This window comes from Engystomops pustulosus, chromosome 1 (assembly GCF_040894005.1).
Source record: "Engystomops pustulosus chromosome 1, aEngPut4.maternal, whole genome shotgun sequence".
In the NCBI taxonomy this organism is placed as follows: domain Eukaryota; kingdom Metazoa; phylum Chordata; class Amphibia; order Anura; family Leptodactylidae; genus Engystomops; species Engystomops pustulosus.
In genome coordinates, this window is record NC_092411.1 from 242,498,724 (window position 1) to 242,513,792 (window position 15,069).

At 39.4% G+C, this 15,069-nt stretch overlaps 1 protein-coding gene across 3 annotated transcripts in view; it reads right to left on the bottom strand.

The window, feature by feature from the left end:
- FAM149A (family with sequence similarity 149 member A) overlaps positions 1 to 15,069 on the bottom strand; it is a 55,734-nt gene that overhangs the window by 13,317 nt on the left and 27,348 nt on the right. For 2 of the 3 annotated variants that reach the window (XM_072122618.1, XM_072122633.1), the window contains exons 2-10: positions 9,281 to 9,391; positions 6,317 to 6,449; positions 4,990 to 5,132; positions 3,650 to 3,781; positions 2,399 to 2,578; positions 2,040 to 2,227; positions 1,631 to 1,785; positions 1,411 to 1,505; positions 430 to 654 (exon numbers count right to left, since the gene is read on the bottom strand). In XM_072122618.1, coding sequence (XP_071978719.1) covers positions 430 to 654; positions 1,411 to 1,505; positions 1,631 to 1,785; positions 2,040 to 2,227; positions 2,399 to 2,578; positions 3,650 to 3,781; positions 4,990 to 5,132; positions 6,317 to 6,449; positions 9,281 to 9,391 — 1,362 coding nt within the window. The remainder of the gene's footprint in view (positions 1 to 429; positions 655 to 1,410; positions 1,506 to 1,630; positions 1,786 to 2,039; positions 2,228 to 2,398; positions 2,579 to 3,649; positions 3,782 to 4,989; positions 5,133 to 6,316; positions 6,450 to 9,280; positions 9,392 to 15,069) is intronic. The other variant, XM_072122625.1, reaches the window with a different exon arrangement.

Consider the following 15,069-nt stretch of genomic DNA (forward strand, 5'->3'; position numbering starts at 1 on the left):
CTGCAGGGGCAATTTTTTTGAGATTCGCCCCCTTTACAACAAATTACCTAGAAACTGCTCTGGACTGTATTAATGCAGAGGTTTCCTTTGTTGTTTTTCTCTGGTTCTGGGTGCAGAAGGGGCACCAGCAATATTTGCCTAAGCTTAATTCTGTTTTATAACCATGTTCCAGTTTTCACAGAAAGTTCACAGGTTGTCAGGTTAGAACCTTGCTATCAGGTCATCTTTGTTAGATCTGCTCTCTGTGTTCAGTAACTGATGAAGTCTACACCAAGCTGCTACACTATATTTTCTTAGCCTTATGTAAAAATTGGCCATGTGCCCTCTAGCATGTAATCCCTCACCAATGTTAGCTATAAATGGTGCTATATGATGCCCTAGTAGACAAAATACTCTCTATAAATATGTCACGTTGCAGCACATACTTACAGCTTTGTGCCCCGGAGAACTTCATCACTGTAAACATTGGGAGTTTTAGACCTCATCGGATCTAATGTAAGTGCAGGCAGTCTTCGCTGAGAGGGCGTTTTCCTAGAAGGAGTTTGTATTATCCGTGAGGAGGAAAAAATACTGTTGTCACTCGATCTTCCAAGTCGATTTCGTGCAGAGTTTGATACTCTTGGCATAACGGTTAAACTTTTATCTTCTTGTTCACTTACAATGACAGAAAATAATTAATTTTAAATAGGATTTCTAATGGATTATTGAAGAAAATGTTTTTAGTGCAGTTATGATTTAGGGACTTGACATATACACATAGTTTATATGCTTTCCTATTTATGTACCTCAACACTGTCCCTATGGTGTCTACATTCTGGTCCCATCTTGACAACTTGACCCAACTCAAGGGACACCAGTGACTAGTGACTCAAGGGCCACAGTGATTCTGGACTCATCTTGACAACTTGACCCAACTCATGGGCCGCACCAGTGACTAGTGACTCAAGGGCCACACCAGAGATAATTGCTGAGTGGGCATTTCCTGTGCAGGCTGGGAAATAAAGTGCGGTAGGGACTTGAGCAGTGTTGAATTGGTCAATAGCCACTGCAGTGGTCCAAATAAATATAACTAGTGGCACCCAAAGCTCACTGATGAAAGTAAGGCTTGTCTGGTCCTGACCAATATTAAACCTTATATACCGTAGAACAACTGGTTTTCATGGCTCAAAGCTGTTTTGACAGGATGATGGTTGCCTACATAATATTAGTCTTTATTGTTATAACTGGCCAATACTTATGCATGTGCATGAAAACTGTAGGTTTGGTCCAAACTCAAACAAAAACATATTCATATGTTCACAACTCTCCATAGTGATAAAAACATACAATATGTAAAATCTGTATCTTCACGCAAATGGACTGCAAGTTAAACTTAACTAGTGACAGTAACATAGAATAAACAATACATACTGTGTCTTCTCTACCAGTCCAGCATGGCGGTGCTGTAGAGGTTTAGCTTGTATCGTCATTACTCCATTCAAGTCACTGCTAAAATTACGACTTGTCTGCAAGACAGAAAAAGAACAGAAATAATATAAATTACATAATATAATTTTAGGTATGGTTGTATATTAAGGTTGTGGGTAGGATCGGACTATGGGATACATTTCTAAACTATCAATGTTTATACCTGGGGTGTAAAAACATAAGCACCAAATGAAATACTCCGTGCTTCAGAACCACGGGATGGAGGAATGCCAGTTCTTCCGGATGTTATCCGTGGAACTGGAAGCTGAAGAAAGTGGTTTGCAGATTTATAGATCCTTCCTTCTTGTTTTATTTCCTCTAAAATTGGAAATTTGACTTTAGTTGAAATTCAATGTGAAGAGCCATTAGACAATCTGTAGTACAAGACATGTCTATAAAATAATATCCAAGTCCAACAGATATCAAAGTTACAACTTTCCATTTGTAATTTATGTTTGAAATAATGATTGTATTTTTAGAATAATTTTAGGTTTGAAAAAAAAATTAATTTAATAAAAATATATATTCAACCAATTGTTTAATTCTAAGAGCAAGTGGAGTTTGTAGCTCACCTGAGGCAACTTCCCATTTTTTAATCAGGAGTTCTTGCATGGATTCTACAATAGTCCTCCAAGTATCATCAAAAACTTCAGCAGCGACTGTGTCCTTGATGCAGTCATTGGGGGAGACTGGAGGAATGCCACGCTTAGTCCTCTTTTGGTGAAGTTGAGTTTTCTTTTGATCCAAACCCTCATCATCACTAATAGTTGAAGAAGACTTAAGTTTACAATCCTTAAAACCTTAAAAATTCCTACTGCCGAAGCCTTAGATTGATGTAATCTTTTATTTGTTATATAAAAATTATTTAATATGTCATCTTTTAAATTAGCCATATCATGATTTCAGTGATATAGTTAAATATGCTATTTACTGCTCTCTGTTGTCATAGGCAAGGTACTCTTCAATAGTCCCTTCCACATCATAGATCTCTTCCTCCAAGAACGAATAAACTGATGATTCCGACCCAAAGGAACTGGTGCTAGATGTAGATTCATCAGTTCTTTGTAATGGTGATACTGTAGGGACAAGTCGTGATCCAGATACACAGAGTCTGAAAGAAAACAAATGATAAAAAGAGGGCTTGTCGAGGTGTGACAACAATCTAAACAATTGTGGGTATGTACAGCACCACTGGTCATTGTAGATGTGATGTTTGAAACGTGAAGGTCGTCTAGCAGGAAGGGCATTACCAGGTACTGGTTTGAATGCTAAATATTAAGTTTTAATTGAAGTTTACATGGTTTGAGTGCTAGATCATCATTCTTCTGGATTATTATTTTCATATTCTTTTATTCTAGATCTTGATTGACAAAAGTTTAGCCTTAAGGTTTTTTATTGCTGCTTGTTGATGCCGGTGTCCCCTGAAATATGTGTGTAGCATTTATCGTTGCTTTGTATGAGCAATGGAATAATATTACAAGGTTATAACAGCTGCCACATCTCAGTAAGTGCAGTACACAGCATCAGAGAGTCCCTGTGAAGGAGAGCAACCAAGAGCACCTCATGTTATTGATGCAGGGGTATGCTTACGTAACCATTGCATCATTCACTCCTAAAGTAAAACAACAGATGAGTATTGTGACATTCCTTTAGAGGTGACCAGATGGGCCGCCCATGTAAATAAAGCACTCTAGTACCATGGTGGGGTCCTAGAATTCAGACCACTAGGGATAACACATATTTACAATATAAGGCATTTTCATTTTTGATTGTGAAACCCCTTTTAGTCAAAAAAGGTGAAGTTAAAAAAATTTAATTCAGTTTATGGGTCGGCTTTGTCCTGTAGATGACCTTATCTACATTTTTCCTTTAGTGCCTATCTCCATTATCCTGCTGATGAACCAGTAATTTCATATGTTTCATGAATCCATAAAGGGTTTTATTGTTTTGAAGTCCTATATTTGTATCCTCCATCAACTTGGAGAGAGATAGAAGCAACTCTATGACAATAGACTAGAGAAGGAAACGTAGACAAAAATACAGATCTAATTGTACTACATTGCATTATATAGTCCTTAGCTACAATGCTACAGGTAGAAGATGTATGATGCTTGACTGCAATCCCAAGTGTCCTGTCCCCAAGGTAGAAGCCAGAGAAAAGTAAGAAGACTGCTCAACTTACTGCCTCAGGGAGCTCGAACTCTCAGTAATACTTTGGGAACCTGATAAACTTGAAGATGAGGAACTTGAATTTCTGCCTTGGAAGTGCTGAAAACCTTCATCCTTTGGAAATATAAGTTGTTTTCCCAAAATTCTAAAATGCATTTAGGGAAAACAGAATATTGATTAGAGCTTTACGTATTCTTAATACTGTTGAGACTTTATGAATATAAAATATATCCAAGGATACAAAATATATGAGTCAATGTAGATGCAGTAAAGTTTCACTAGTTAAATTGACAAGGTAATTGTCAAGACATAGAAATAGATGCAGACCCAAGCTAACCTATGACCCCTTTCTCTTCCAACTTAATCGCACTGCACTAACCTGTGGGGGACAACTGGATGACTGTACTCACTTTGGGTATGTGCACAGAATGGAAGACAAATGAACAGAGAGAGACAGACAGATAGAAACAAGTGGAATCAAAACAAAGATGGCAGTGAAGTACAAAATCATAAGGCAAAGAATAGTCCAAGAAACAAGTATCAAGTTATAAATATAACTGATGAAACCACATGATGAAACCACACAGTTTTCCACAGAACACACACCCAGCTCTAACAGAGCAGGTTGTCAATCACAGCCTCAAACATAACAGCCCTGGGTGGTGCACAGCTGCCATTAGAGCACAACTATGTCACACATCTTGTTCTGCACTTGGGGTCTTGTCAAAATCCTGTGGCTTCTCAATGCAACCATCAGCCAGTACATGCACATTTTCCAGCTTGTACCTCTTATTATTACAAAATCGACTTTTGGAATGACTGCAAAGTCAAACAGGATTATAAAGGTAGACTGGGGATCAGTGAGGAAGGCTGTGTAGGGTAGTGCCAACAGTTGATGGTAGACTCTTTAACTTGTAGTCAAGGTAAACTATTCTATATCTGAAAGTTTTACTAAATGCCTACATGGTGGCAAATGTTGGATTATTACATTTAATGTACTGTATGTCATGGAATATGATGTATTTTTATAAATGAAAGAAAAACACACGGTATAAACCGAGCATTGAAGAAAAATCATAAGCTTATTTAAAATCATGTCCAACAAAAGGATTCAAAGGATGACTTATCATGGATGAAGGCGTAGAAATCATATGAGCCTGCTGGGGCCATAGCCTACAGGGCCAAAGTCCCTTGGCCACACACAATAAGACACCAAACTGTAGTTGAGAGCTCTGTTACTTATATCATATTGGAGGACAGGAGTTATATATATATAGTGAATATATTAACCATGAAAGAAACAAGTCAGAATTCACTAAGAGAGAACAATACTATTATTCTTCCATGGGTTACCTAAGATGAAGTGATCTCTTGGTCCAGTCTTTGCATTCTGTTTGCAGGTTCTTGTTTTGAGAAGTAACGTTTCCTTCAAAAAGCATTTCATCCACATCCCAGAATAGCTGATGTACCCTCTGTGTGTTGGCTTTATCAAACTCCTGCCACATAGAGAATAGGAGAATGATTGCAGACCTCAGCATCAGGCACATGTGTGAATAGCATCGTATTCATGACAAATGTCTCACTTTGTTATTCTACTTAACAATCCAAATGCAGAGTCAATTATTGCAAAATCATTTAAGCAGCTGCAGTTTGTCAAAAAATGCATTTGCAGTATAAACTTCATAGTGTATTCTATCATCTGCAGAAATTTAATACCTTATATCTAAGAATGACAAAATCTATCGACCTTTAGTAAACAGTAAATAAGAATCTAAAACTTCTTCAGAAGTTTTATATAAAATTTGGCCCTGGCAAACTTTCTGCCATTGTAAACATACCGTAATTCTAAAACTTCGCTTCACACTTCTCTTGTGTCCAATAGAGCATATAGAGGAGAAAATGGCAAAAATTTGACATGCTCAAAGCATGCTGTTTCAAAATATTGGGCTGATTTTTCAATATTCTGTTGTAATTCGTGCCCAAAAAAATTGTGCCTCATGTATTAAAGTGTAACTGTAAAGTTTTTGACAAAAAATCGTTTTAGGACAGCCTGTGATAACAATTCCAACAGTACCTGTATCCTGCTGCTGGCTTCTTCCTAGCCTGAGATATAGGGCTAATAGATATATGAGGCTATTTGTAAAATACTCTCAGCTTTTCCTGAAGTAGGCGGATACTTCCTGGTTGTGACAGCTAAGGGCAATGATGTCAATAGCACTCAGGTCACTCACATGAACGTGCACAAACAGCTCAGCCAATCGGCATAAAGAATCAGTGTTACTGCTTGTACAGAGATCTAGTGCAGAGCAAGGCGGGGGGGGGGGGGCAGAGCACTGAAGCTCTGCATCATACAGTAATCTACTACAGCACAAAGAAAAAGATATATGAAAACATGTCCACCTACACTATAATACACGGAAAAAAAAGATGAACAAATGGCAGCATCACAGAATGTGTAATTATATAAATAATATCACACGATACATTATTAGATATTACTGGGTGGTTTTAGTTTCCTCTTAACATTCTTGTCTTCAGTGACTCCTAGAATTCTTTATTTTAGTCAACTTTAATAAAACAGCCAGATACAAACATTTAATGCGAAAATGCTAAATGTTACGGGTCTAATACATTTTAGGACTACTACACCCTACAGACTAAATACTGAGAAGAATCATACATCATCTCTCCAGGAGTAGACCGAGCTCCTTTCCGTGGACAGTCCAGTAGTATAGCTTTGTATTCCTGACCAGGAATGGTTTAGGTCTGTTGGAGTTGTTTGCCCACTGGATGACAGAGATGACACCGATTCACTGTAATACAAAGTAAAATGACTTCATCACACCAGAATTTACTACATAAAATACGTTATATCTACTAATAAGGAAACCTACTGAAGCTACTGGTTACATCAATGAATGAAGCTTTCCCTGGTGTGGTGTCTATATACAAATAGCGGTCACTCAACCGTCAGACAACACCCAACGAAATTTTACTTTGTTATTTTTGTAGTTTTGTAGTTTGTTACAGTAATGTCTGCTTTTCTCAGTTCACATACTCTTTGATTTGTGCTGTAGAACGTATTGGAGCAATATAAATAAAATCTGATATTTTTGTGACCTATCCTCTGAAAAGGAAATCAGTATGACATAAGTTGATGGTCAACTCTCAGCACATGAGCTGTTAACATGGGTAGCTTTGCTTCATCACAGCATAGTCACTTTACTGGAAGCCGAGAGGCAACTATTCAGAGCCACAGCACACTACGTAGAGCTGATTGATTTAATGTCGGGAGTCTATCTCTTTGATCTAATAATGATGTCTGATAAAAATGCATCATCAAAATGAATGTTTCTTTATACTAAATAATGTAAGTTATTGTGAATCCTATAATATAAAACTGTATGTCAAACAATGACAATTTACAAGTAACACATTGGGGCCCATTTACTAAGAATGTAGGAAACTGCATGAAAAGTGCCCTGCCTGTGTATACTGCTGGGTGCGGCAGATTCATTAAGAATGTGCGCCAGAAATCATGAATCTGTCACTTCCCTGCACTGGCCTGATAGAGTTCACCATCTTTTTTGTGGCGCATGGTCCAACTGAGCGCCGGAACACCCCCTAATTTATGGAGCATGGTGACCCATTTGTGGTGCAAACACTTCTTAAATACCTGTGCAAGCAGTTTCCACCTAAAAGAACATCCACCAGAAAATTGGTGCAAAGCCCATAGTAAATGTGCCCCATTATTCCATTAATTTAGCCATAAACTTGGAATGCTCAGTTTGTAAAGAATTAATGGAATACTGTAGTAATTGCAAGTCTGTGGGCACACTGTGATTACATAACACATCTCACCCACATCATGACTACACCATGTACCTGTACTTACACTCCGGTAAACTAAAAGGGACAATTATCATGGGTGGTTTATCAATGGTGTGTGCACTAAATGTCGATGTACTATTTTTTCTCTAAAGCTATTTAGAGGATGTAAACCTTAAAAAATTTGACCATTAAAAGAAATGGCACCAGGGGCATAGATCCAGGCATCATGACTATGGTAATCTTTTTATATTTGTTATCTATAGCATTCTTTCTTCTAAAATCAACTTCTAAAATTATACTGATGAACCTGAAAGGCTAGTGAGGCAGTTTCCAGAGCTTCTCTGTTCTGCCGATTCATAGGCTGTTACAAAGAACTTTCCCCCTCCCACTGTGGGCTGAAACTGTGAACTGCCCCAATAGCCTTTCAGGCTTATTAGCATCATTTAAAAAGTAGATTTTAGAAGAAAAGAGGCCATAGATAACAAATATAAGAAGATTACCAGAGTCACACTGCCGGGATCTATGATTAAGTGTCCTTGGTTTATCATGATGGATTTTGATGGTAGATTTCCTTTAACAGCAACAAAACAATTACCGTATATACTCGTGTATAAGCCGAGTTTTTCAGCACAAAAAATGTGCTGAAAAACGTCCCCTCGGCTTATACACGAGTCATATAGGAAGTTAAAAATACTTAAAAAATAATAAACGTATATACTCACCCTCCGGTGGCCCCGATGTGCAGCGCTGCTCCCCCGATGTCCGTGCGGCTCGTCTTCAGGCTTCCGCGCCCGTCTTCTTTCTTCTGCAGGGCGCCGCCATAGGGCGGCACCTAGTATGACGTCAGCAGCGGCGCGTCTTACTAGGCGCCGGCCAAGAGAGAGAGCAATGGCGGTGCCCGGCAGAAGAAAGAAGACGGGTGCGGAACCCTGAAGACGAGCCGCGCGGACATCGTGGGAAAAATGCGCAACATCGGGGCCACCGGAGGGTGAGTATATACGTTTATTATTTTTTTTAATGCTGGGGCAAGCTGTATACTACTGGGGTCAGGAGTATACTACCGGGGGAAGGCTGGGCTGGGCTGTATACTACTGGGGGAAGGCTGTATACCACACGGGGCAGGCTAGGGTGCTGTATACTACTGGGGGCAGTGCTGTATACTACTGGGGGCAGTGCTGTATACTACTGGGGGCAGTTTGTATACTACTGGGGGCAGTGCTGCATACTACTGGGGGCAGTGCTGCATACTACTGGGGGCAGTGCTGCATACTACTGGGGGCAGTGCTGTATACTACTGGGGGCAGTGCTGTATACTAGTGGGGGCAGGCTGGACTGGCTGTATACTACTGGGGGCAGGCTGGACTGGCTGTATACTATAGGGGGCTGGTTGGCTATATACTGGGGGGGTCTGTGACCAATGCATTTTCCACCCTCGGCTTATACTCGAGTCAATGGGGCAGATTTATCAAGTGTCTGAAAGTCAGAATATTTCCAGTTGCCCATGGCAACCAATCACAGCTCGGCTTTCGTCTTACCAGTGCTCATGAATATTTTAAAGGGGAGCTGTGATTGGTTGCCATGGGCAACTAGAAATATTCTGACTTTCAGACAGCTTGATAAATCTGCCCCAATATGTTTTCCCAGTTTTTGGTGGTAAAATTAGGGGTCTCGGCTTATACTCGGGTCGGCTTATACTGATTATTGTACATGAAACAGTTCTTTCTTTCCAAATAAAATTTTTTTTTTGAGATATTAGTTTTTTCTGTGAAAGAAGTTTTCTCATTAAACTAATAAAATAAAGTGCATACTGTACCAGGTGTAGTTATGGATGGCTTCCTGTACGGGTAGTGTAAAATGGACTGGTAGAGGGTCTCCTCCTTTGTCTGAGAGCCGCAGGTCTGTGTTTCCTCTAGATAATCCCTTCCTAAAACAAAATAAAAGAATAAAAATATTGTTAACCACAAAGCTGAAATTGTCATCCATCAGAGGTGATCCACGTGACTCTTCATTTGACCCTCAATGTCACATTCCCAGCTGTACTGTGTAGTGCTGGAGTCCCTCATGCATGATTGCTATTATGTATAAGCCGTGATACAATCAATTCTAAGTGCGTCAAAGCTTGACTGGCAGAGCAAGTTTATTTTAGTGCTCACATGTATAACCAAAATATTACTATTAGTATAGCTACTGTTTAGCCAGCGAATTGCAGACATTTACTGCACATAAATGGCAGCACTGAATACACCTGGCTCAATTATTAACGTTACAAGAAGCTTATCAATTTAGCCAGGTTGTTCGGGCGAAGAATTATTAACTGTTTAGAGCTGCTGTGTTCTTAAAAATGTAACAAAATGTCTAAAGTCCATTCAGCTGCAGTCATTTTACCATGTACTCTTGTGAGCTTGTGGATACAGGGGCTGTAGTTGTGGCCATCACTATTCCATAAACTTATTGTTTCCATAAGCTTCTTGCTAGAAAGTCAGCTAGTTTTATGGCCCAGTCCCTGGGGCACATACAAAATAGGTTCTTTTGGTTTGTTCTTAAAAGGACATCCATCACCAGATGAAGGATTGTAAACCAAGCATAGGAGTTAATGGAGCCTGGAGCCCCTCAGGCTCATTTGCATAATTTTTAAAGCCCTTTTTCTTAAAAACAACCTAACCTAACTTGTTCAAAACTTTATTTTAGTAATATGTAAATTAACTGCAGAGGAAACTGGGGTGTGTACTAGCCTGGCCAGGCACTGGGAGCTAAGGCTACTCCACGCCCCAGTAGCCTCTGCAGTTAATTTACATATGACTAAAATAAAGTTTAAATAAAGTTGAAATTCTTTCAAATCACTTTCAATATCAATATTCCATCATCCTCACGACCTCCATTTGGTGCTAGTAACTACTAGCAGGTCAAGTAGATAAATGTATGTTCTGGTCATGTAATGCATACAGAAGTATATAATATTATAATATAGGAGCTGGGTCTTCTGAGGAGCCATCAATTACATGGCAAGGAGAGACTTCTTTGAGTGTAAGTGCACACTGAGATTTTAAAATGAGGGACCAATAAAGTCAAATTACTGGAAAGCATTACTCTATTCAAAGAATACATTATAGGGCATAAAATCAGAAGAGTTAGCACAGGATGATCTCTTTATCATTTACACATTTTATATAGTGTATTCACTTTATGGGGCTCATTTCCGCCGATTTCCGATGTGCACCGCATTTAGAAGGGCTTTTTGGTGCTTCGGTGCCAGCTTTCACACAACACAAATTGGGGGAGCGATTCTTCAGATAATCCGACGGATTCGGACAATGCGTGGGATTTAACATTCAAAATTGTGTCGCTAGCCATGCACTTACATGCACCGAGAAGAAGAAGGTGAACTCCGGCGGACATGCAGGAAATTGGACTCACGATCTTAGTGAATCACGGCACCTCCGAATCCTCATTGGACAGCGCACCTCGGGGATTGCGACAGGACGGGTAAGTAAATGTGCCCCTATATGTTTATATATAGTGACAATAATAATCATAGAAAATGCTCTATGCACAATGTGAATGTGTCCAATTAGTTGTGTTTTATAAACAGATCTAAACATGAAGACTAAACAGTTCCGATGTCTAGTACAGGGAAGACATGTAACCAAATGGATATCACAGTTTTATGATCAATTAAAGGGATTTCTGTGGGAGCATACACAAATTTCCACCAATGAGAAGAATGAAATAGCTGCTAAAATGCACAATCTACACAACAGCATTGGGAATCCTGGGGTAATAGAAGGTCCTTCCCATCACAGAATTGTATTCAGCTGTGGAGTTTAGTTTAGAAGTGAATACACAAGCGGTGGGCTCCTTCCACAGAAAAGCCAATGAACTCAGCATCCCTCCTGTACTCCCCTGCTTCATGAAACCCTATGCCGTCATTAATGGCATCAGCAGTTTCTATAGAAACCACTCTGGGAGAACATTTGTGTGTATTTTTTAGAAAAAAAAAAGATTACTCCTCTGACATAAATACTCCCTCCAATTTAATGATCTGACTCAATTTTGAAAAAAAATAATGTCAGGATTTGTATATTAAACTCCTTTTTTCTATCTCCCTTTTAGACAGATGTAATACTGTACGTAGATATTCACCAGTCAACAGCTCCCAGTGAATAATAATTTGTGTCTATATAATTTAAAAAATACTAAGTCACCCTGAAAAAAGTGACATTCCACATCAGGTTCTGGAGTAGAGCCCTGTTAAATAATCACATGAATATGAAAGGCCGTATTATATTGAGTATGGAAAAGCAATGATCATGTGACATCAAGCTTTAATATGACATTACAGCCAAGTTATAATAATGACTGGATAGTATAGCAAAATAAAAATGTAAACCAAATTTTATTAAAAGTACTAGATTTTACTATTCTCTAAAACCAAGCTCACAGCACATAGTTATGAGTCCATTGTATTCCTCAGGAAACACTCGCTGAGTCCAGTGTATTCCTGCAGACGCCAATCCTCAAAGCTTGTCACTGCAGTAATTGACGGATTGCCATTGTTTGGAAGAGCCCATATGATGAATTCATTTATTTCGAAGCTTTTGACATCCTTGGCAATATCTAAGTTAATTAGAGGCACACCTGTGGATGCATTTCAAGGGACACCTGAAGCACACTTCTTCTTTGCTTAACATCACAAAGAACGGTGTCCAGGTATATCTTCAGCCTCATGCACATGATGATGTGCACTTTGTGGGTTACAAGAAGGGGAACATGATTCCCTGTTTGTGGCCCGTCTGACATTCATGTGTGAGCACCACTGATACCACCGATATCGATAGGAAGGACCGCCTGGACTGCAGAGATGGGAGGAACAGGACCTGCTCTATGTTTCGCGGAGCAGGCACCACGTGGACCATGTTGTGAGCTGGCCCAGTGCGGAGTAATATAGCAGTGATTTAGCCATAATAAAATGTCTAGCTCACAGTCCCATTATACAGTCGTGTGAATGAGGCAAAGGGTTTATACAAAATCTAATCCATATTCTGTATTAAATCTTGCAGTCAAAACAAAGTTTGGGTGCAAGTTTTAATCTGCAGATTGTTGATTATTGCTCAGAGATGGCATCCATTTTTCAGAGATACTATTCAGAGATGTTATTATGCTATATTGTTTAACGTACATACGGTCCATTAAAATGCCATGAGCACCGATGTATTAAATGGTAATACTATGCAGCCATGTGCCATACTTTAAAAGAAACAGACGGAATTCACAGCTGCTTGTTATATGCTGAAAAGATCAGTACTATTACTGGAAATTTCATACTCTTCAGAAATGCTAAAAGAGAGTATATTCACTATGCCAGAAAAAAAATTGTGAGGAGTACAAATGGTGGATGAGAAACATATAAAACGTAACTTTTAATCAAGTCAATCTCGATAAAAAATATGTGAATAGTGTATAGTCAATAGATAACTAACAAATGTATCATTGAAAACAAGCCGACAACTAGTTGCCAACTGTGCATTCTACCATGGGACGTACAGAGGGACGACCCAAACCCTTATGATCTATGTGAAGGTACACAATAAAAGCCACATACCTGTACGTGTGAGCAGAAGCTCATGTTAGTGTACATCTTCATGACACAGAGAGAGGCCTTGGGGACCATGTTCTCTTGTTGACAAGAGTATGCTGTTGTCCTCCAATTGGGCCTCACTTGTAGGTGAAGGGTAAAAGGTAAGATGGGCTGTGTGGTAAAGTTACATGAGGGATGGGTGGACCACTGTTAAAGGTAGCGAATAGTGCCCTAAAAGGCCTCAACTCGGGGCCGCAGCCCTAAACGACTGCCACCCTGACTGGAACCTATCCCTACCATTGGCCTACTGACCCTGAGACAATAAGGGGGGAAGGGAGGGTCTGGGTCAGGCTCATACAAACAATGTCATAAAATCAGTGAGACAAATGTGGTAAGAGTCTTAGTCAAGTCCCCACAGAGTATATAAGACAAGTGCAGTGAATATTTTGGTCAAAGTCCCTAAATAAGACAAGTGCAGTGGATATCTTGGTCAAGATCCCTACATGACATGTTTCACCCATGCAGATGGGTTCATCAGGGGAAAAAATAGACCATTTAAGTCCTGCATCAGGTGATGAAAAAGATAGCCAATGGAAGCAGGAATATGGTCTATGGTCACCAGGGGATGGTCTAAGTTGGGTTGGAGGTAGTGGCCAATGAACTGCCCAGCGCTCTCGCAGGTGTTCTACTGAGACCTAGACACCAGACAGTATCTTCTTGGCGCCGATGTTGGGGCACCAATTCACTGTCCTGGTGAAGACTTCTACCCTGCACCATAGCCAGGTGAATTTTGAGTGTCTATTGGTTCATTGGCCACTGCCTCTAACCCAATTTAGAGCATCCCCTGGTGCATATTCCTGCTTCCATTTGCTATCTTTTTCACCACATCTGATGCAGGACTTTTTTTTCACATACTGAAGATACTAATACAACTTTTTTTCTCTACTAGGAATAGAGATCTATATATATGTAAAACGTTGGCCTCCTGCAGGGCACCTTATTAGCTAAGGCTGAAAAAGATTCTTTAAATGATTTCTTTTCTCGATTTCTTTTGACCAGGTCTGACTTAGCATAGATTTTAGCTATAATCTCCACTATTTTTTGGTTGAAAATGTAGTAAATACAGTAGGCCATGGGGTTCACGTTTAACAAGTTAGGTTCCAGGATTATTAAATTAGAAATGAAGGCAGGATGAATCTACCATCAGATCTACTTCTATTAGTAGATTCCTCATAGTAGCTTTACTTTAGGAGTTACTGTAGAGGTTTTTTTTCCCCACAAATCAATAGCTCCTGCGATGTAAAACAACTTTGCATATTATCTTTGTTACCTAAATCCAGCTGTTTCTTTGCTATCCTCCTTAGATTATCTGAGGGCTGCAGTGACTGCTGACAAGCCCTAGAGTCCATAGAGTCCAAAACTGTAACTGCACCATAACTGTGCCAAAACAATGCTACACATAAAAAGTTAAAGATAAATCACCACCACTGGATCAGATTGATGGCCTTTACAGATTTTAAATGGCATGTGAATTTACAAGGGCTAGAATTATTCTGCACTATTAACAATTGTCTATTTCCAATAATAATATGGAAAGGCATCCTATATTCAGATATCACAGATCATGAAACTCCGAACTCTCATCTAATATTCTTAGTAATTTACACTTGTATGGTGTACATTGCAGAGGACTTTACTACAGCTAATCAATTGCAATTCTAGTTAATCCTCTGAAGAAAATACATGAAGTGTAGTTAGAGATTTAGCTGCAGTGCGGTCATGGTGCAGTAACTGTATAGTCATTCCCCAATGTGTGAATACACCCATACAGATCTATATTGCTGACACTGGTGATCACATCCTTGTAGATGTACATGATGGATTCTGGATCCCTTTGCTTTAGGTCCCATAAAGCATGGATGTACCGTATATAAATCACATTCATGTTCTATGTAAAACACCTGCAGCACAAAGTCATATGCAGCAAGAGATATCTATATATATCCAAAGTTCAGGATTTAGGTGAC